Raw genomic sequence first — 23,846 nt, 5'->3', positions numbered from 1 at the left:
CTAGGAGTTTGTGCAGTGGATAAGGTGTTAGGCCCTGAGACATTAGATCCTGAGTTTGATCCCAAGCATCCCATGTGCCAGAGTGATGTTCTGGTTCTCTCTCCTAAATAAATAATCTAAGTGGTTTACCTGGCCAGAATGATGGAAGGGTTCATATTAAGCCTCTTTGTGTCTGTTTCCTAGGGAGCCTGGCTTAGCCCAACTGGTTTCAAGATCTGCTCAACATTACCAAGGCCTGACTACACAGTAAGGCATCCAGAACTCTGTGACAGCTTTCTCGAAAGCCCATGAATTCAAACCATACCCATGCCTGGGGGGCAGGGCTGCCTCTGAGGACTGCCAGCAATCTGACACTGCCAGCAGCTGTCACTAACAGGCCTGGCAAGCACAGAATGCAAAAGCCCTCTTTCCTGGCCAACTTGACTTTAGGGAAGGACCTTGCAAAATCCTGGCAGCCCAGGCAGGATGAGGAGAGTGGCACAATGTCTCCATGTGGGCACCTGCTCAAAACCCATGAAATGGTCTGTGGTTGCTGGCTCTGTGACCAGACACCCTCTGTGTTTCAGGCCTGTGGATAATGATTCTGGGCCCAACTGTGTCCCTCTCACTCATAAGCTGGGGTTCTTTCTAACCACCAAACTGCAACTTATGTGGGAGACAGGGTCTTTTTAACAACAACAGCGTGCGCGCGCGCACACACACACACACACACACACACACACACACACACACACACACACACACAGACTGAGAGACAACACTGATCCATCAGCTGTGATGCTGGGGAATGAAGATTGAGTTTTTTTTCATGCATGCATAATGTGCATTCTGCTTACTGAGCCACCTGCTTAGCTTTGGAGAACAAGGTTATTAATAAAGTGAAGGTTAAATTAAGGTGATGGGGGTGTTAATTCAATTGATTGGTGTCCTTACAGGCTACTGTCTTCAAACCAAAGAGAGAGGCCTCAGAAAAAGCCAAACCTTGACCTTGGACTTCTGCTCTCCAAAACTGTGAAAATTCTGACGCTTGAAACATCTAGCCGCCCGTGGAGTTGAAGAGCCAGCATAATGGCTATGCAAAAAGACTTTCAAGCCTAAGGTACCAAAGGTCCCAGGTTCATTAACCAGCACCACATCAAACCAGAGCTGAGTGGTGCTCTAAGGGGGCGGGGGGGGGGGGGGGGGGGGGGGGAAGAGAAAGAATCACATTGTCCGGGCAGCTGCAGCTGATATTTTGCATAAAGAGCTTGGAACATGTGTAGCTTTTAGGTAACCAACTTCCCTTGCAAAGTCAAGACATCACTGCATTGGGCAGACGCTCTTTAAGGCATAGTTCACCCCAAGTGTGTTTTGAGGGTGCCCCTTAAAGCTTACTGTGTGTCCTGTAGAATTTACAACTCCCCTTTCTGTGTGAAAAAGATGGATCTTTCCTGGCTCAGGAGCTAGGTACTAGCGGCTCTGCTGGAACCTCTACAGGCTGTAGAGATTCTAACTGGGCAAGGAATTTTTTTTTTAAGGTATAGATAGAGAAGCGGGGGTGGGGGAGAGAGAGAGAGAGAGAGAGAGAGAGGGAAATAGACCACAGCAATGAAGTTAAAGTGGTGAAGGCTGGGCTCAAACCTGGGTCCAGCATAGGGCTAAGTAGCAAACTATCCAAGTGAGCTGTTTTGCAGGCCCAGGTTTTTTTTTTTTCTTTTTTTGCCTCTAGGGTTATTGCTAGGACTCGATGGATGCCTACACTATGAATCCGATGCTCTTAGTAGCCATTTCCCTCCATTGTTGTTGTTGAATAGGAGAGAAATTGAGAGAAGACAGATCCTTGTGCCTGTCCCTGTGCTTTTCACTACGTGTGCTTAATCCACTGCACCACTGCCAGACCCCCCTTTTTGTCTTTTTTTTAAAAATTTTTTAATATTTATTTTTCCCTTTCATTGGCCTTGTTTTTTATTGTTGTTGTAGTTATTATTGATGTTGTTGGATAGGACAGAGAGAAATGGAGAGAGGTGGGGAAGACAGAGAAGGGGAGAGAAAGACACCTGCAGACCTGCTTCACCACTTGCGAAGTGACTCCCCTGCAGGTGGGGAGCGGGGTTGGGGGTGTGGGGGGGCCTTGAACCGGGATCCTCCTGCAGGTCCTTGCGCTTGCGCCACGTGTGCTTAACCCGCTGCGCTACCGCCCCACTTTTTTTTTTTTTTTTTAAGATTTTACTTTATTTTATGAGAAAGATAGGAGAAAGAACCAGACATCACTCTGGCACATGTGCTGCCGGGGATTGAACTCAGGACCTCATGCTTGATAGTCCAAAGCTTCATCACTGCACCACCTCCGGGACCCCCTCCCCTTTTTCCCCTTCTTCTTCTTAAGTACCTCAGATGATTCCATTGTGTAGCCAAAACTGAGCATCCTCCTAAACCCCGGACTAGCTGATGCTACAGGTTAAACAAGAGATTGTGAAGTAGATTCTCTTTACATCCAAAGTCCCAGAATTTATATTGCTCCATGTGGCTAAGTTAAGGATCCTGAAGTGGAAAGGTTACGCTGGACACCTGGGTTGGCTCTCTATGTAATAAACACTAGGGTACTCAAAAATTCTCAAGAGGAAGAAGGTGACTGAGGAGGGAGCAAAGAGTCAACAGGTTGTGCAACGCAAGGCCCTGAGCCAGGAGTGCTGGTGATCTCTAGGAAGTGAAGATGTCCAAGAAGCCGGCCCTCCCTTTAAGTTCTCCCAGAAACTTTGCTATGATGTTAGTCCTGCATGGCTCATGCTGGACTTCTGGCCCACAGAACTGTAAAGGACATGCCAACATTATTACTGTTTTTTTTAAATAAAATATTTACTTAGTCCCTTTTGTTGCCCTTGTTGTTTTATTGTTCTAGTTATTAATGTTATTGATGTCATTGTTGTTGGACAGGACAGAGAGAAATGGAGAGAGGAGGGGGAAGACAGAGAGGGGGAGAGAAAGACAGACACCTGCAGACCTGCTTCACTGCCTGTGAAGCGACTCCCCTGCAGGTGGGGAGCCCTGGGGCTTGAACTGGGATCCTTACGCTGCACCACCTGCGCTTATCCTGCTGTGCTACTGCCTGATTCCCTAGTTTTTTTTTTTTTTAACTTAAAAAATTGGGAGAGGGAGGCATTGCTGGGGCATCACACAGGTATGCTCTCATATCTCATAGCTCTGTGCCTACTTCCTCAGATATACATCTCTATCGGGGGGAATACCACAGCACCAGAGCTTTCTCTGGTACCACACGGTGCCAGGGCTCAAACCCAGGCAGCACACACAGCAGGAAACATGCCCTACTCGGTGAGCTCTTAGGCTCACATGATGTTCATTTTAATTTTTTTATTGCACATAATGGGTCACTTTTATGAAAAGCATCACTACAGTTGGCAGTGATTTACATCTCATCTTACATGATAGCAGTTTCCAAAGAAAAAAACTAAAAGGACATAACAACAAAGAAAAACAATACATTTACAAAGTCATGTCTGTAATCTTCAAGGCTAGTTTTGAGCTGAGGTAATGCTGTTTTAGCTTTGTGGCTGAAGTAACAAAGCCCTTTAATTTAAAAAAAGGTACCTGATTCTCTCTTTGCTCACTATTTTGCTTATTGATATGAACAAATTCTTAATAAATTAATGAGTGAGAGGTAGACAGTGAGAGATAACTAGTTCAATGCTCTTGCAGATATGATGGCGGGATATATATATATATATATATATATATATATATATATATATGTTATTTTCTAAAATATTTATTTTGGATAAAGACAGAGATAATTTAAGAGGGAAGGGCTCCTGTGCTAAATATGAACATACATGGGGCGCTGGGTCAGGCTGATGTGTAAACAGTGGATTGCGGGAGTCGGGCGGTAGCGTAGTGGGTTAAGCTCAGGTGGCGCAAAGCCCAAGGACAGGCGTAAGGATCCCGGTTCGAGCCCCCTGCTCCCCAACTGCAGGGGAATCGCTTCACAGGCGGTGAAGCAGGTCTGCAGGTGTCTGTCTTTCTCTCCCCTCTCTCCATTTCTCTCTGTCCTATCCAACAATGACAATAACAACAACAATAATAACCATAACAATAAAAACAACAAGGGCAACAAAAGGGAATAAATATTAAAACAAACAAACAAACAAACAAAACCCAGTTGATTGCATTTCTATATTTTCTTCATGTTTGGGAGCTACTCTCTGCCCTAATCCAGCTTTCTAGCCCTATTCTGAACTCTAATACCATCTTCCCAGACAATATGTTAGCTATCAGGCTCAGGCAAAAATGGCTGAAGTCATGGGTCACATGGAACATACCTAAAACAGACTTCCTAGCTACTTCCCACCCTAGAATCCCTAATCTAATCTGTTCTACTCTCACTTTTTAGTTTCTGTTTATTAAACATCTTGTTCTACTTGATATCTCACTGCATTTTATCCACCAAGTTGCAGATTCTACTACGATATCATCCTCAACTCCCTGGGCAGATGACCTCACCCAGCAATGTGTCTTGGAACCTCACCTCTCCAGACTCCTAGCCCACTGGGAAATGATGGAAACAAACTGCATACAGATCAACCTGTGAATGCCCATGTCTAGGGGGAGAAACCATTATAGAAGCCAGAAATCCCACCTTCTGTACCCCAAACAGAATATTTGGTCCTTACTCCCAGAGGGGGAGAAATGTTAGAGATGATGATCAGAGGACTCTGAACCTTACCCACTTCCATCAGGACCCAGAGAGAGAAGAGGAACAAAGGAAGGACATTCAGAAATAGCAATAGGTGTAGGTTTGATTTACAAAGAGAAGGCAGGGTCCTAAGAAAGAAGATGGGCAAGACTACACAGAAATAGTCAACTCGTTTTTGTGACCTTGGGAGAACTACTGCAGTTTATAGAGGGAATGGGGACACAGAACTCTGGTAGTGGGGAATGGTGTGGAATTATACCCCTGTTATCTTCTGGTTTTGGAAATTAATATCAAATCACTACTAAAACAACCGAAAGTGAAGGAGCAGATGAGACACCAGCGACACTGCTTCCCTGCTCACAAATGCAGAGGCCAGTCAGCTGTCGTCACACTTGAGTGGGTGGCTGAATTATCTTGAGACTCTTTAAAATCCAGACTGCTGGTCCCCATGCCCCAAGGTTTCAGATTCAGCAGGACCAGGGCTGGCTGTGAGGATTTGCATTTCTAGTCAAGTCCTGGGTGGATGCAGACAGCATAGAACAGCATGATTATACCCAGAGCTACGGATCTAGGATGCTTCACACGCCAACAATTCTGTCACCTGCCATCATCTGTATCAAAGTGGAGATTTCTTCCCTTAATCTATAGAATGACTATGAGAATCCAATGTGTTGCTGTTACGTACAACCTCCTGTCTACGTCTGGCAAAACCACTATCAAAATTAATCTCTTGGAAGCAACATAAAAGGCCCTAAGTCTTTTCATTTTCCCTGCTGGGCAGGACACATATTTGGCTGCTGTGACATCTCACTGGGCACCATCTGTCTCAGGGATTTGAGTCCAGGGTCTCTCAGTCTGATCTAGCTCTTCTGGGGGGTGTCTGGAAATCCATGGCGACATTTCTGACTGTCACAGTGACCCAAAGAATGCTACGTCGCTTTGTGGGGGAGGGAGAACAAAAAATATGTTGTATTTCCTATAATATTCAGAACCGTTCTACAGAAGGCACAGTGTTGTCCCAGATGCCTGTATATCTCCAGGGAAAAATTGAAGGCTCTTATTTGGCTTCCTTCCAGTTAACTGTAAAACTAACCTGAGTTTCTGAGGACCACTGAGGGATCTCCAGTCAAAGCTCTTGTTGGCAATGCTCACAGGCAAAAGAAGAACTAAATAAGAAAGAGAACTTAAGGAAGAATTGCCAAGTGTGCTATACCTTAAAAAAAAAAAAAAAAAAAAAAAGCAACCAATAGCACAGCTATATACAAGATACTGGGTACTGTACAGCAAACCCTAACAAAAGGACTTTTCAAAGTTAACCCAATTACCAAATAATGTGATGATAACATTAATTATTGATTGTCTTTTTGAACCCTAAGACAGCAGGAACCTCACATCTCCAGTATAGAGCCTCTACTTCCCCCAGTCCTGGAACCTTTGGATAGGGCCCACTTTCCCGTATGCCTCTCCCAATCCATATCAAATAATATTGCATTTGCCGATCACAACCTAACCAACACAACGATTGCCACCTCAACATGCTTCACTTCAGACTGTGTCCAGAGACTCCATGTGTGGAATGACAACCCTTCAGCTTCATTACTCGGGTGAGACCTTTCCTTTCATAGTATACTCTAATTCCATCTCAGGTGGTTCACTTTCTAACAAAGTCCCAAAACCTAGATATACACCAGTTTCTGTGAGAGAGAGAGCATATGTTCACACGTATCCGTAAACTACTGCAAAATATATACCTGAAAGTAGAAGTACACTAGAGTTTGCAGTGAGTACCCCCCTAACACTTCCTCTCCACTATTCCAAGCTTTGGGTCCATGATTGCTCAACAATTTGTTTGGCTTCGTATGTTAACTCTCTTTTCAGTCACCAGGTTCCAGATGTCATCAGGATGCCGGCCAGGCTTCCCTAGACTGAAGACCCCACCAATGTGTCCTGGAGCTCTGCTTCCCCAGAGACCCACCCTACTAGGGAAAGAGAGAGGCAGACTGGGAGTATGGACCGACCAATCAACGCCCATGTTCAGCGGGGAAGCAATTACAGAAGCCAGACCTTCCACCTTCTGCAACCCACAATGACCCTGGGTCCCAGAGGGATAGAGAATGGGAAAGCTATTAGGGGAGGGGGTGGGATATGGAGATTGGGTGGTGGGAATTGTGTGGAATTGTACCCCTCCTACCTTATGGTTTTGTTAATCCTTTCTTAAATAAAAAACAAACAAACAAACAAACAAAAAACAAGGGCAACAAAAGGGAAAATAAATATAAAAAACTAAACTGTAAAAAAAAAAAAAATCAACAAAACCAGACCCTGCTGTTGCCTGTGCTTGCAATTACTGTCATCAGGAATTCACATAAGGATCTTCATTTATGAATTTCCATGTATTAATTGTCACTTTGCAATATGTTAGCTGCTATACTGTAACAAAACCATCTGGCAATTAAGGAAAGAAAATGTCAGCGGAGGCAGTATGAGCAGCACTGGTATTTAAAGAACTAAAATACTAACATTAAAAAAACAAAACAAAAACTGGGGCCTGGTGGCAATGCACACATTATAGTGCACAAAGACCCAAGTTCAAGCCCCAGTCCTCATTTGTAGGGATGGGGGGAGTTTCATAAGTGGTAAAGCACTGTTGCAGATGTCTCTCTATCTCCCCCTTCTTTCTTGATTAGTCTGCCTCTATCAAAAAAAAAAAAAAAAAAAAAGAAGAAGAAGAATTATATGGGGCAGGCGGCGGCACAATCAGCAGAGTGTACACATTACAGTTTAATTGTACCTGGGTTCAAATCTCTGACCCCTATTTGCAGGACAGAAGCTTCACAAGCAGTGACACAGTGCTATAGGTCTCCATCGCTCTTTCTCATTCTCTCTCCTCTAGCCCATTTTCTCTATATATCTAAAATAAACAAAATAAAAATTAAAAGTTAATGTTCAGGCTGGTAGATAGCTCAGTGGGCACACCTTGCCAGGTGTGACGTCCTGGGTTTGATACCTAGCACTACCTGGATAAGACCCCAGGACAGCACCAAATGAAACTCCAAGGTTGGTGGAATAATGCTTCAGTGTCTGTCTTCTCTAACTATAGAGAAATAAAAAATAACAAGGCTACTTAACAGTGCCATGCACATGGCAAGGTCCTTGGTTTAGTTCTCGGTGTCATTAAAACATATTTATTTATTTTTTCCTTTTTTTTTTTTCCCCTGGTATTAGCTGGGCTGCAGGGGTCGGTGTCTCTCTCTTATTCTGTCCTGGTGTTTCCTTTGTAGTTATTATCGTTGTTGTTGTTGTTGGATAGGATAGAAAGAAATGGAGAGAGGAGAGAAGACAGAGAGAGGGGGAGAGAAAGCAACTCCCTACAGGTGGGGAGCCAGGGACTCGAACCAGGATCCTTAAGCTTTGTGCCACGTGCTGCTTAACCCCCTTTTTAAAACTCGATAGGACAGAGAGAAATTGAGAGGCAGATTATGATAGAGGAGAGGGGGAGAGAGAGAGAGAGAAGAGACTGATCCCTGCAGCCCTGCTTCATCACTCACAAAGCTTCCCCGCTCTGCAGGTGGGGACGGGGGCTTGAACCCGGGTCCTGGCGCACTTATGCGCGCACTCAAGCAGGTGCACCGCCACCCAGCCCCTGTCCAGATGTTTCTTCCTAATGAATTGACCGTTTCATTTCGCAAAGGGCTGAAATGGCCAACAGACCAGAGGAAGGCAGTTTCTTTAGGCTCCTGTTTGAAACCAACAGCTGCAGCCGACTGCTGGCCTTGATTCCGGGCCGAAAACATATTTTGTAATGAGAAAAAATTTACAGCATGAACCACAGAGATGTATATGTTCCTGTACTATTAAATTATCTGATTAAAAAAAAAAAAGACAGCAGGAGAGCTTCAGAGACCCACAATCTAGAATCTGAAAGCTGTCCAGCCTAAGACTCTTGCTCACGGCTCAGAACCCATCATAGGAAAATACTCCCTCTTCACAACAACCATGATTTTTCTTTATGTGGTAACAGAGTATGAACCCAGGGCATCACACTGATGAATGCCCAATTTCCATTTCTCATTATTATTACTATTGCCAGGGCCTCATCACTCTAGGCTGACTTTTTTCAGATACAGAGGAAAAGATACTGCAGTGTCGTATGCTTTACATTGGTTTGTTCTAGCCCTCCCCCACCAAGAGAATTGGATCAGTCCAGTTAATTTTGCGGGCCTTCTTGGCCCCGCCGAAGGAACCCCGGGAGAGGGTTCCTGAGTCCGAGAGTAAGGGAGAGGGTTCCTGAGTTCGAGAGTAAAAGAAAGAGTGCTCGCGCTGCCGCAAAGAGACAGCAGAGTTCTGTTTGGTGATTAGTTTGTCTTAGTTTATGAATCATTGTTCCTGAATAAAGAAATACGGCTTCCCTGCCCAGCCGTTGTCTCCGCATCTCTGTTACCCGCCCGCGAAGCCAACCCGCACGGCAAGAGCCTTCCGAATTTTAACAACAAATGGCGCCCACGTGGACCTGACCTGCGCATCTCTCAGATAAGTAAAGACAATTTGGCTACCTATGTACTATGGCCTTCTCTTCTGCCTGTGAAGAGATCTCCAAAGACCTCTGCCCTTTCTTTACGAGACTGTTTTGCTGTTTCTGGAACATTTATCTCTGGACCACTCTGTGGTTTCCACTCGCTCGGGCGAACTCAGAACAGCCAGTGGGAAGAGCCAGCGGGTGGGAGGCAAGGCATGGAGCTGCTGTTTCCACCTGGTTAAACAGCCAGCCAGCCGGCTGCGCCCAGACAACCCTGGGCACTGCGCCCGCAGCCCCGCAGCCCGCAGGAGGCCTACGCCAGCACACAAGAGCCCCTGGAGCCCGAGGCCAACACGCAAGGGCAGAGCCCGAGGCCAGCCCACAGGAGCCGGCTCTCCACCGCGTGGAGCAGGGCACTGGACGTGTGATCCCTCCATGCTGCTCGGCCACTGCGAGCAGGGCAGCAGACATGGCAGGGCCATGGGGCAGGGCCACGGCGGCCTATCATGGCCGCCACCCCTGGGCACCTAGGCCCACGCCTTCTACAAAGATGGCCTGCCTGCCCTCTTTCTATGAATTCTGGAACCATCCTGGGCCTCCTGGACCCCCGGGCTCCCTGCCGAAACTGGGCACACGAGATCTCCAGCCGCCGGTCCGGTCTGAAGGCAGACAAGCTGGAGTATGCAGAGATTTGTGCAGAGATCGCAACCTGCAATTCCTAGAAGTGGAGCTGCACGGGAAGCCACCTCCGGATGGGGGGAAGCCACCCCCCCCCCCAACAACTAAGACAGTACAGATTTAAATTCGTGTTTAAAATGACATGTCTTCGTAACAAAGGTTTCTCTCCTTGTGTATTAATGACCATGTTTATGTGTATGTTTAAAGTTTGGTAAACAGTAGCTTTAAGGCTAAATTCTTACCAGTCAAAGTTAAATGAAAAAGGTTTTCAATGTAATTCTCATAAAGATAAAATTAACTTACATTTAAAGTCTAAGGTAAAAATTAGTTAACAATCAATATATTTTAACTAAGTTAGTCTAAACAAAAAGTTAAATGGACTTGTTGATATGTAAAACTCTCCATTACCTTCTCTATTAGAAATGGTAGATCGCACAATGGCTATGCTAATTATTCTCATGCCTGAGGTTTCCTCTCCGGCCCACACCTAGGGTGTGTCTCCATCTTGAATGGGTGTAACAAAAGGTTAAAAGACGTTGTTGATATGTAAAAGTCTCAAATTCCTTCTCTATTAGAAACGTTGGATCGTGCAGTAGATATGCTAATAACAAGTTTTGTTTCATAGTAAGTAAGTTGCAGCCAGCTGCCTGTGGGACTCTAGGCCGTTCCCCGCCCCCATGCAAATGCCCGTCGAGGCAAGTAGCCCCCCAGAGGCAAGAAATGTTTTTTTTTAAGCTGATAATGTTTAGTTTGTGCCAGTTTCTTTTTTTAAAATGCCTGTATGATATATGTTTCTGTTCACCCCACACCCTTGATACTATAGTCATTTAGTTAAAAAGAAAAGGGGGAATTGTCGTATGCTTTACATTGGTTTGTTCTAGCCCTCCCCCGCCAAGAGAATTGGATCAGTCCAGTTAATTTCGCGGGCCTGCTTGGCCCCGCCCGAAGGAACCCCGGGAGAGGGTTCCTGAGTCGGTGAGTTCCTGAGTTTGAGAGTAAGGGAGAGGGTTCCTGAGTTCGAGAGTAAAAGAAAGAGTGCTTGCGCCGCCGCAAAGAGACAGCAGAGTTCTGTTTGGTGATTAGTTTGTCTTAGTTTATGAATCGTTGTTTCTGAATAAAGAAATACAGCTTCCCTGCCCAGCCGTTGTCTCCGCGTCTCTGTTACCCGCCCGCGAAGCCAACCCGCACGGCAAGAGCCTTCCGAATTTTAACAACACTGCAGTAACCAGCACTGTTGCTTCCTACACTGTAGCAGGGGCTGTGCTCAAACCTGTCTATGGCAAAGCAGGAATAATACACTATCTCTACATTAAGCTCCACTAACAAAACCTGAAGTCTGCACAAATCCTTCACCTCAATGCTAAAGGTGCTTTCAGTCCTCTGAGTGAGTGACATTAGAGAAGGCTGTTTCTCTGTGGTCCTCTCAATGTTTACACTATGGCTGCCTTCATGTGGTATGTGCATGATCCCACTCCAGCAACTCCCCGCCCCAAGACTCCCAATTACTCTGACACCAGTTGGTTTCCTTCCAACTCTCACAGAAAATACCACACACCCACAACCCATATCTCTTGCACCCTAGTAATCCCCCAGAAAGAAATCCTCTTATTGATTGTCCTGCACTTCAAATAACTCCTCGTATTCCCTCTCCCAGTTCAAAATGATTTGCCAGCATGGTCCATGGTTTTGGTTTCCCAGGTCAAAAGCAGAAAATCCTCTTGTCCTCTCTCTGCTCACTACACCTTTGTTCTATGTGAAATTAGGCCCACAGTCCAATATCTCTTACAACTATCATGGACGCCACCCTGGGTTCTGGCTGCAGTACTATGGCTCCAGCTCTTCCCTCAAAAGGCTCTTCCCTCCCCACCCCCTCCAAAAAGGCAGCCAGTGACTCTATTAAAGAAGATGGCACCTTTCTGGTCATAAGCATTTAATGGCTTCTAAAACTTCTTAAGATAAAGTCAAATTCCCCTTCCTCCCTTCCTTCTAAAGCACTGCTCATCTCTGGCTAATGGTGGGTGGGGGCTAGAACCTGGGACTTCGGAGCCTCAAGCTGGAGTCTCTTTGCATAACCATTATGCTATCTATCTCCCCTGCTCTCAAACAGGTTTTTTTTCTTTCCCAAAGATTTTATTTATTTATTAATGAGAAAGGTAGGGGAGAGAGAAAGAACCGGGTATCACTCTGGTACATATGCTGCTGGGGACTGAACTCAGGACTTCATGCTTGAGAATCCAACGGTCTATGCATTGTGCCACCTCCTGGACCACACCTCAAATTCTTTACAATGGTCAACAAGGAGGCCTTATGAGCTGCACTCACCCAGCTGACACCACACACCAACACCGGAATGTCTATTTCCACACAAGCTCACTTGCTCTTCACAACCATGATTGCCCCAATCTTCACAAGGTTCTGAATCTTCACCGCAGGTGTCAGGTTAAAACCCCACTCTCCAGTCCATTATGCTTGAACTGTTTGTGGGTTTTCCACCTCCCAATGAAAAATAAGCTTTAAAAATAGACTTTATACTCAAAGATGTATTTTCAACACCTTTAGCATTGAGGTGAAGGATTTGTGCAGACTTCAGGTTTTGTTAGTGGAGCTTAATGTAGAGATAGTGTATTATTCCTGCTTTGCCATGGACAGTAACCCAGGTTTGAGCACAGCCCCTGCTACAGTGTAGGATGGCAAGATAGGTCACGTGGCTATACAGTGCATTCTTTGTCATCTACTTTGACCCAAGTTTGAGCCTGGCCTCCACTGCACTGGGGGAAACTTTGGGGCTATGGTACTTTTCCTTCTCTTTATTAAAAAAATTTTTTAAAAAATATTTATTTTCCCTTTTGTGGCCCCCTTTTTTAAAATTGTTGTAGTAGTTATTGTTGTTGTTACTGATGTCGTCATTGTTGGACAGGACAGAGAGAAATGAAGAAGGAGGGGAAGACAGAGAGGGGGAGAGAAAGATAGACACCTGTAGACCTGCTTCACCACCTGTGAAGTGACTCCCTTGCAGGTGGGGAGCTGGGGGCTTGAACCTGGATCCTTACGCCGGACCTTGCACTTTGCACCATATTAGCTTAGCCCACTGTGCTACTGCCTGACTCCCTTCTCTTCATTTTTCAATTTGAAAAAAAATCTTCCTGGAATGGTGAAACTTAGGTGAGGACCAAAAAGCAAAGTTAAAAAAGGCGATATATATAAATTCCCCCCCCCTTGGATGACTTAATCTCTTAAAAGGAAAACAATAAATTTAGGTTGAAACCCTTGGTAATAACTACATCCTAGGGGATATGATAAGTGGCTTAACTGCTAAGGCAGACACCTTACCATATACCTCAGGCTCTAGGTTCAAGTCACTAACATACAATATATGCAAGTACCAGGGACAGCACCAACTGAACTCCATGAATCTCTCTGAAGAAATGCAGACAGAAAGAAAAAACAAACAAACACCACAAAAAGACCAAAAGATATCATATCCTAGGTTTGTTAGCTGGACACACATATACTTACATCCTATATTTTAAAGCTGGTGGAATGTAGCTCATGTAGTGACAGAATGTGTAAAGTTTTGCATGTGCTGGGTTGGAGCTCCAGCACCCTGCCCAGACGACGACGACGACAACAACAACAACAACAAAACAAAAAGAGAGAGAAGAGGAGGGCTATTAACATAGACATAAAGTATCCTCATAGCAAGGCCCAGAGTTTGTTGTGGGAGCTAACCAAGAGAAGGCACCTTAAAGTTGGGGTGACAAAGTACTGGTTATACAAAAGTTTCATGCCCAAGGCTCCAAGGTCCCAAGTACACACACACACACACACACACACACACCCTTTTCATGACCCAGAAATTAAAAGCCCTACTTCTCCCCTGTTCCACCCCTACACTTTGAAGCTCTAAGGAAACAAAAATGTGTTGCTGAGACCATCAGGAATATGTGTGTCTGACCTGTGGAATAGAATTGACAGCCCAGAAGTAAACCCCCACACCTATGGACATCTAATCTTTAACAAAGGTGCCCAAACTATTTAATGGGGAAAGCAGAGTCTCTTCAACAAATGGTGATGGAAAAAATGGGTTGAAACATGCAGAAGAATGAAACTCAACCACTATATTTCACCAAACACAAATGTAAATTCCAAGTGGATCAAGGACTTGCATGTTAGACCAGAAGCTATCAGATACTTAGAGGGAAATATTGGCAGAACTCCTTTCCACATAAATTTTGAAGACATCTTCAATGAAACGAATCCAATTACAAAGAAGACTAAGGCAAGTATAAACCTATGGCACTACATCAAATTAAAAAGCTTCTGAACAGTAAAAGAAACCACTACCCAAACCAAGAGACCCCTCACAGAATGGGAGATCTTTACATGCCATACATCAGACAAGAGCTTAATAACCAAAATATAAAATATATAAGGAGCTTGCCAAACTGAAGAACAAGAAAACAAATGACCCCATCCAAAAATGAGAGAACATGGACACAATGCTCACCACAGAAGAGATCCAAAAGGCCAAGAAACACATGAAAAAATGTTTCAAGTCTTTGTCAGAGAAATGTAAATAAAGACATCAATGAAATACCACTTCACTCCTGTGAGAATGTCATACATCAGAAAAGGTAGCAGCAATAAATGCTGGAGAAGTGGTGGAACCCTCCTGTACTGCTGGTGGGAATGTAAATGGTCCAACCTCTATGGAGAGCAGTCTGGAGAACTCTCAGAAGGCCAGAAATGGACCTACCCTATGATCCGGCAATTCCTCTCATGGGGATATATCCTAAGGAATCCAACACACCCATCCAAAAAGATTTGTACACCTATGTTCATAGCAGCACAATTTGGAATAGCCAAAACCTGGGAGCAACCCAGGTGTCCAACAACAGATGAGTGGCTGAGCAAGTTGTGGTATATGTACACAGTGGAATACTACTCAGCTATTAAAAATGGTGATTTCACCATTTTCAGCCTATCTTGGATGGAGCTTGAAGAAATCATGTTAAGTGAAATAAGTCAGAAACAGAAGGATGAATACGGGCAGAAGATGAAAAACAAGATCAGAAGAGAAAACACAGGTAGAAAGAACCTGAACTGGAGTTGGTGTATTACACCAATGTAAAAGATTCTGGGGTGGGTGATGGGGAGAGTACAGGTCCTGGAAAAAGGATGACAGAGGACCTCGTAGGGGTTGTACTGTTATGTGGAAAACTGAAAAATATGCATGTACAAACTATTGTATTTACTGTTGACTGGAAAACATTAATCCCCCAATAAAGAAATTAAAAAAAAAAAAAGGAGTATGTGTGTGACCAAACCCATCTAAGCTCTGAACATTTGATGGGTCCAGGATAAGGCCTCACAGGCAGAATGCATCCACTGACCTGCTGTATTCTACCCTCTTTAGTTTCTCCTGGCCTGTGAGCGTGGTTGCTGGTTTCTGATGACGCACAGAGTGCTCCAGAGATTTAGAATCAACACTATATTATTTGTCTCAAACTCAACAATCTCTCTGAGGAGATGTTGCCAACACTCAGTTCCACGCAAGGATTCTAACACTCAGGGAGTCAAGTTGCTGATCAGTACACAATGAGATTGGGACTTTTCGGCTCCAAGGTTCATTCTCCTGGCCACCTCCAGAAGAGATAATGTTTTGTAAATGAACAATTGAAATGGTGGCAAGAGACCAGAGTGCAGGGGCCAGGTGTTGGTGTACCTGGTTAAGCACACACATTACTGTGTACAAGGGTCCAAGCCCCTGATCCCCACCTGCAGGGGGAAAGCTTCATAAGTGGTAAAGCAGGGCTGCAGGTGTCTCTTTCCCTCTCTATCTCCCCATCCCCTGTCAATTTCTGTCTCTATACAATTAAAAATAATGAAAGAAATCAGAGTTCACATATGGGCTGCCACAGAAGGTATGTCATGTGCCTCCTGTCCCACCTTGGGAGGGTACTCAATAGGCAGGGGGAGGCAGTCTGCTGCATGCACACTGCATACCCTGTTCCTTGATCTCACAGCTTCTTCACTTACACATTAACAGAACACAAAGCCCAAATGTCGGATTACAGAAATGCCTCATGTCTAGTTGATGGAATGCCAGGCTTACACAGTCAATTCTATCACAATCTCACTATCTAGATCCAACCAAGTTATTTTGGAAGCTTTACCTGGCCTTCTTCAGTTCTAGTGAGTCGCCCCCCCCCCCCATTAAACAAAAAACAAACCAAAACAACAAAGAAACCAAACACCATTACCCAAACAGGTGACCATATGATCTTGAAAGGATATCAAAGCATACCAGTGTGTGGACTGGAAATAGGATATATTAGGCTCCTCTGCTCTGGACACCACTCTTATTTGTGACTTATTCTTCTGTAGTCTGGGGAAGTTAGTGTTGGCATCAAAGCTGTTACCTGTTCTAACCCCAAAGACAGACACCAGCAGGCTGTCCAGCACTATCTGTACCTCTTCATATTCAGCAACTTGCCAAGACCAAAAATAAATATCATTCAATATTTACATCAGAGCCCTAGGTCACAATGCCCATTCTGTACTTTAATGCACTGCATTAATTTTACAGGGGGAAATGTGGCAGGGAGAATGCAGAACCAGACTAAAATGGACTGTTTTTAAATGCCATTACCCTCTATATTTACCATCACTTTAAACATATCCCTGTGAGGGAAAGGTGAATTTACAGCCTGCCTAAAACTGCGGACTAGTTATACTCATCATAACTTAACAGTTAAAGAAAAGTTATTTTAAATTAATTTATACTGCACCCTCACTTATAAGCACTATCATTCAATATGTCTGAACCACCATGTAATGATAGCCCTCCCAGCAAATCCTGCAGTAAAATCACATTACAGATGGGCCCCAAGGAAATCAAATACTTTGTATAACAGCTTCATAGAAATAATTTTCAGTTATTTGAGTAATGCAATCGACTTCCATCCCTGAAACTCTGCTCTGTTTTGCAAACTCTGGAGCTCTCTCATTTTAAAAACAAAACAACAAAATCGGACAGTCCTATAGCTAAGTTAGCTTCACCTGTGGGTGTTCACCAATGTGAACAGAAAATAGGTACCTTGGCAAAGAGACAATAGCAAAAAACAAAACAAAAATGCAAAACAGCAAAGGAAATTTCAAATCTGATTGAAACTTCCCCCATCCTCGCTCCTTTAAAGTGTCTCACTGAACGCCGCCAAGGGCCTAATAAATTAATCACTAGCAGATTACAAAATTACCCGCAGGGATTTGCCTTCTCCCCGGGGATAAGAACACAAAGCGGGAAACCAAGAGATATTGGAACAGTCATAACCCATCGACCCAATAATTTCGTCTTTTTTCCTTCAAGTATTATTTTATTTTTGAGAGAAATGCAGAGAATGACACAGAAACACCAGAGCACTGCTCAGCTCTAGTTTATGGTGGTGTGGGAGATTGAACCTGGGACATCGGAGCCTCAGGCATGGCAGTCTCTTTGCATAACCACTATGCTATCTACCCCCCCCCCTCGACCCAAGAATTTTTAAAACTCGAGTTAATTGAGTTCTTAGTCAATCACAAACAGCCTAGAAGAGGTCGTGGTAAGTTTCATCATCAGTTTTTCCTATGCACTGTAATTCTATATTCTCTTTCCAGCAAGCAGGAAATAAAGTATTTAAATGCCCGATTAACTTGAAACACCACTGAAAACACGTGCTCACCTCAGGCCACAAGTCTTGGGTCAGATCCCTCCCACTGAGACCCCTCTGGGCCAAGGCCACAGGGAAACTAACTTTCCAGATTGAAAACAAAGCAGACGAAAGCCAGAAGTCCTGTACTCCTTCCCAGCGAGTGGTGTGTTTTAAGCCTCAATCCCTACAACACTGCGCAGCAGGGGGAAACTTCGGGACCCAAGAAAGCCTATTCTTGCTAAAGAAAAAACCGGAAGCCAGCAAAAAGGGCAAGCAGTCAATGTTCCCACGTGGGCCATGGGCAAGCGGCAGAGCTAGGCGGAAGCGAGAGCCCAGCTGGGCGCCAGGGGACCGACCACCCGCCTGGCACACGCGCTCCCCTCGGCCACACGCATCTCCCCAGAGAGGGACGCCCCTAACCCTCTGCTTGTCCACACCTGTACAGTGAGAGTGCAGCTGAGACCAAAGGTGGTGGGGTGGGTGGAGTGCCGTAAGCACCGTTACTCCTACTCCCGTTCCCACCCCGGGCGCAGCGACCCCGCACACCGCGCTCCGCACCAGCCCGCCACGGTGCCCGGGGCGCACCAGCAGGGCGCATGGGCCCGAGGCGCGGTCCCCCGGGGCGGGAACAAGATCGCACCAGGCTGGGCTGATCGCAGCTGCCGAGATGGCCGGTCTCACCTTCACAGGGGTGGCGGCGGCACCTGAAGCCATGTCTGCGTGAGCCAGGGGTCCTCACCCAGTGCGGAGAGGAGGTGCTCACAGTCCAGAAGCGGGAACGCGTTCCAGCGCTGAGCGCGGGACAGCAGGGCAGAGCGGAGGCGGCCCTGGCTCCTCCTCTTCCTCCCCGGGGCTGCGGGATTGGCTGCGAGTGTGGGACCTCCCCCGCCACCCCCTCCTCAAATAGTGGTTCCCGCATCCCGCCCCTTCTGCAAACCTTTCCGGTTTTCTGGGCTTTCCAACTGCATATTTAACTAGAGGGCTCAGGGTACTAATTGTAAAGGAGACAGTCGTTCCAGACTCTGCACTTGAATTAGCTCCGTTAACTTTAACAAAAACTCTATAAGGAAGAGCGACACCCCGCCGCACCCCACCCCCCCCACCTTTCTGCCCAGTGTTAGTGCTCTTGGCTTCGACTGGGCAATCAGGCCGGTCTGCAGACGTTCACCAGGAGGAGGAAACAGTTTTTGGAGATTTCACCATAACATTCACAGACCGGGAGGCGTGGTTTGCTCCTCCTAGCCTCACGATTCACCCAGGGGTTTGCACCAGCCTGGGGCCAGAGCAAGAGATGGGGTTGACAGGAGATGACAAAAAAAAAAGAAGTAAACAGCATCTGGTGCTACTGAAGAACTTCTCTAAATTACAAACAATGGTTTATTCACCTTCAGTTTGAGGGGAAAACTTTTTAGGGGATGAGACACTGCCCAGCTCCTAACCTGGCTCTACACCAACAGGGCCATCTTTCATCTCTCATTCCTCTAGCTCCTGTGCAACGTCCAATGCCTAGATTCAGAATGCAGACTCATGCCCACATCATTAAAAGCTGACAGGGACTCCCTTCATCTCGCTGATAGGAAATTTATAGATTTTAGCCCCAGGATATGTTTATAATATGTGCTGATAATATGATTGTGATGCACTTGTAAGTAGGCCTCAGTACAGGACAGAAAGACTGAACATATAATAATGAAGGGTTAAGAATGTATAGAAAGTGAGATAGTGCAGCGGTTAGGACAATGATACAGGCTGGCTTTTACTGAGTGAGCAAGCCATACCAAGTAGAGACAATGAAGGTCAGACTGAACTGTTACTGTGAAGGCATCTTCTGTAACACTAGGGAGCTTCTGCCTCCTCCCCACTGTGGTGTATCTTATGCTGAGGCTAAACTTTCCCAGACCCAGCTATGCAGGAAAGATAACAATAACTAAGACAACCAGACCTGAGCAATGGTTACAAGTCCTGCTCCTTAACCTTGCAGCCCCTGCTTTTTTGTTGTTGTTGATGCTGGCAAATTGTGCAGATGCAGTCACATCTGCCATGTTGTCCCCTCAGGCTATTGCTAGTTCCTGCAAGAGTTGGGACATTCTCTGAGCGCCTGTTCTGCCATGTTGTGCCCTCAGGGCATTGTCTATTCCCCAATAGTTGCAGTGCTCTGGTTACTCCTCCCCCTTCCCAGGAAGGCTACTCCCATAAAAGCCCTTCTTCTTCCACACGCTCTCTTGCTGGCTCTTCACTTCTGTGTTTAGACGCAGGAAAGGTTACTGTGTGAGGTGGCCATTTTTGCTACCTCCACGTGGCCCAACCTGCTTCTCTCTCACCCAACTCTGAGGTGCCAGTGCAAATAAAGATTTGTGTTCCCTCTTCGCTCTGGATCTCCTCTCTCTCTTCTCCGCAGCGCAGCACGACAGTTGTTGTTTGTTTGTTTCCTTTATTGGGGGACTAATATTTTACATTCGACAGTAAACACAATAGTTTGTATGTGCATAACATTCCCCACTAGGTCCTCTGTCATCATTTTCCAGGATCTGTACTCTTCCCACCACCCATCCCAGAGTCTTTTACTTTGGTCCAAAACACCAACTCCAGCCACCTCAAGCATTTTCTGTCATTACTTTTTCATATTCTGTTACATTTCTCTACAGTACACTTTCCCTATGCCTTACCATGGGTAGTACATTTCTTTAAAATTAGTTATTAATGATTTAATAATGATTAACAAGATAGTAAGATAATGGGTACAACTTCACACAGTTCCCACCATCAGAGTTTTGTGTCTCATCCCCTTCATTGGAAGCTTCCCGATTCTTTTTTAAAATACGTATTTATTATTGGATAGAGACAGAGAGAAATTTAGAAGGTAGAGGAGACAGACACCTGCATATCTGCTTCACCACTCACGAAGATTTCCTCCTGCAGGTGGGGACCAGCAGCTTGAGCCTGGGTCCTTGCGCTTTCACCGTTTTCAGCCCATCTTGGATGGAGCTTGAAGAAATCATGTTAAGTGAAATAAGTCAGAAATGGAAGGATGAATATAAGATGATGTCACTCACAGGCAGAAGTTGAAAAACAAGATCAGAAGAGAAAACACAGGTAGAACCTGAACTGGAGTTGGTGTATGGCATGAAAGTAAAAGTTTCTGGGGTGGGTGATGGGGAGAATACAGGTCATGGAAAAGGATGACAGAGGACCTTGTGGGGGTTGTATTGTTGTGTGTAAAACTGAGAAAGGTTATGCATGTACATACAAACTATTATATTTACTGTTGACCATAAAATATTAATCCCCCAATGAACAAATTAAAAAAAAAAGAAAGTAATGCAAAACAGATACTAGAATATGTTAAGTACCTACCACAAGTGAGACACAAGCAAGAATCAGAAAGTGTTCAGCTGGGAAGATACTGGAGTCAGTTTCTGGCCTGAGAGACTTCAGTGTGGCGTGACATTTAATCCAGGCTTTAAAAGTGTTAAATATTATTTTTTTTTCTTTTCCCACAGGCCACTTCTTTGGATCAGAATTTCATTATATTATTACTTATTCAGCTATTTATTTATTTATTTTTATTTATTTATTATTTTTATTTATTTATTGGGGAATTAATGTTTTACATTCAACAGTAAATACAATAGTTTGTACATGCATAACATTCCCCAGTTTCCCATTTAACAATACAACCCCCACTATGTCATTCATCATCTTTCATGGACCTGTATTTTCCCCACCCACCCACCCACCCCAGAGTCTTTTACTTTGGTGTAATACTCCAATTCCATTTCAGGTTCGACTTGTGTTTTCTTTTCTAATCTTGTTTTTCAACAAGATTATTTTTTGTTTTTTGACAGCAGGGTTATCGATGAGCCTCAGTGTCTGTAGGACTCCCTGTTTTCCAGTGGACATATTTTTCTTTTTATTCTGCATATAGAGGATGAGAGAGAAAAGAGAAGGAAAACATGCCTCCATCACTGCTCCAATGCTAGTGAAACTTACCCCCAACAGGTCCTCTTGCGTGATAATATGTGTATTCTACTGGTATGGTGATGCAATATACCGGTGCAGTGGTCTGCGCATGTGCATGGTGGACTGTGGGCAGATCTAGGCTGTGCTGGTGTACAGAGAAAAGTACAGCCGGCTGGAGCTCACTCTCTTTTGGTTGTTGCTGTTTCTCCTGGTGGAAGCATCTTGGGGTGGAGGTGCTCCAGGATCCGCCATGGCTACTTCTCCTGGGAACTGAACACGTGTGACTCTGCTAGCCAGTAAACTTTTAGACCCCTTTACAGCCATGAACAACATTTACCAGAGCTGATAATTGTTTATCTTACGGGACTAAACTTTTGAAAACTATATTCAGACTATACACCTAGCGTACTCTATTTATTTATTTATTTATTTTCCCTTTTGTTCCCCTTGTTGTTTAACGTTGTGGTTATTGATGTCGTTGTTGGTGGATAGGACAGAGAGAAATGGAGAGAGGAGGGGAAGACAGAGATGAGGAGAGAAAGATAGACACCTGCAGACCTGCTTCACCGCCTGTGAAGCGACTCCCCTACAGGTGGGGTGCCAGGGGCTCGAACTGGGATCCTTGTGCTTTGTGCTACGTGCGCTTAATCTGCTGCATCACCGCCCAACTCCCAAACCTAGAGTACTCTTAACCCTTGATGATAAGTGCTTATTTGCCTTTTACCTGTTTCACCCCAATAAACCTTGTATTGTTTAAACCAGTTCCCAGCTCTCGCTGTGAATCCTCTCACACACTGCAGCAGCCCCCAACTCACAACCCCTTTTTAAGTTAATTTACAGCTAGGTGACCCGTAGCCCCTGCTTTTGTAGTGATGCTCTTTGCTGTCAAGACTGCACCCCCTATATAAGCTTGTACTGTCCCTTTGTTTGGTGCCAGAGTTATCAGAATGATTTGAGTTCCTGGTCTGCACATAGATAAAATGCTCCTTTCTTCCTCCACCCACCTCTGCTTCATTCATCTTGATTACTAATAGAGTTCCTTAACATTACCACCCCCACCCCCACACAGCAATTCTTCAATGGAATAATCATTTACTCTCAAAAGATCTCTCTATCCTTTTCCCACTGGAGTAATCCATTTTATCTTCCTTTAGTGCTTTAAACACTCCTAAACAAAATATAGCTGGCAGCAATGTTCTGAGACACAGAATACTCTAGGGGTGGGAAAATGATTGTAGATACATTTGTTTCTCTCTTTTTCCATAGCAACAAAACACTGAAACAAGATACACCTACAATTTCATCCAAAATATCACTTAAAATATTTATTTATTCCCTTTCGTTGCCCTTGTTGTTTTCTTGTTGCACTTATTATTGTTGTCGTCATTGTTGGATAGGACAGAGAGAAATAGAGAGAGGAGGGGAAGACAGAGGGGAGAGAAAGACAGGCACCTGCAGACCTGCTTCACTGCTTGTGAAGCGACTTCCCTGCAGATGGGGAGCTGGGGCTTGAACTGGGATCCTTATTCCAGTCCTTGCATTTTGTGCCACCTGCGCTTAACCCACTGCACTACCTCCCAACTCCCCAAAATATCACTGTTGATGAGGGGCCAGGAGTTATCTCACAGTTATCCTATTGAGTTATCCTATTGAGTTCTCATGAGCAACTACAAAGGAGAAGCTTCTAGAGTGGGTAGAACAGTGCTATAGTGTTTTTTCTTTTTCTCTGTGTCTCTCCCACACTCTTCCTCTATATCTCTCACCCTCTATCTAAAAAAAGAAGAAATGCCATCAGAAGCATTAGAATCATGCCGGTGTGAAGACCCAAGGGAATGTTCAAAACCATAACAATAACAACAAAATATCACTGTCTCTGTTCAACTCACATAACCTGTTTACTTAAACAGTAAAGATTTTTTCACATTCATTTGATTTGGGTCTAAGTTGTTTTTTATTTTATTATTATATATATTTTTTACAATGGAGGGAACTTGACAAACTTATTAAGTGAGATAAGTTAAGAAGAGGATGAATACTGTATGATCTCACTTATAGGTGGAAATTAAGAAACATGGACAGAATGGGAAACCACAAAGTGAAATTTGGACTGAGTTTGGTATACTACATTAGAGCAAAGGACTGTGGTAGTTGGGGAGGGGATGGGGTGGAGTAGACCTTGGGACCCTGCTGCATGATGATGGAAAAGGACCTAGTATGGCAGTGAGAGTGTTTTTCAGACACCTATCACAAAGAGATAGGTACTTATGTGCCCACAACAGAGCAATAAACCCCAATGAAAGGATAAGGACTTCTG

The 23,846-nt window shown here is 44.7% G+C and overlaps 1 protein-coding gene and 1 non-coding gene across 2 annotated transcripts in view; both read right to left on the bottom strand.

The window, feature by feature from the left end:
* MTAP (methylthioadenosine phosphorylase) overlaps positions 1–18,420 on the bottom strand; it is a 58,860-nt gene extending 40,440 nt beyond the window's left edge. Inside the window, exon 1 of the mRNA XM_007533112.3 lies at positions 18,254–18,420. Within this exon, the coding sequence (XP_007533174.1) occupies positions 18,254–18,286 (33 nt within the window). The 5' untranslated portion in view covers positions 18,287–18,420. The remainder of the gene's footprint in view (positions 1–18,253) is intronic.
* On the bottom strand, positions 8,337–8,475 carry LOC132541121 (small nucleolar RNA SNORA2/SNORA34 family). Its single transcript, XR_009552295.1, has one exon. It is a non-coding gene; the product is annotated as a small nucleolar RNA SNORA2/SNORA34 family (small nucleolar RNA).
* Positions 18,421–23,846: the final 5,426 nt, after the last annotated feature.

The sequence above is a fragment of the Erinaceus europaeus genome, chromosome 10 (genome assembly GCF_950295315.1).
Source record: "Erinaceus europaeus chromosome 10, mEriEur2.1, whole genome shotgun sequence".
NCBI classification, from domain to species: domain Eukaryota; kingdom Metazoa; phylum Chordata; class Mammalia; order Eulipotyphla; family Erinaceidae; genus Erinaceus; species Erinaceus europaeus.
The sequence above is the reverse complement of the archived record's forward strand: the minus strand, read 5'-3'. Positions and strand labels throughout refer to the sequence as shown.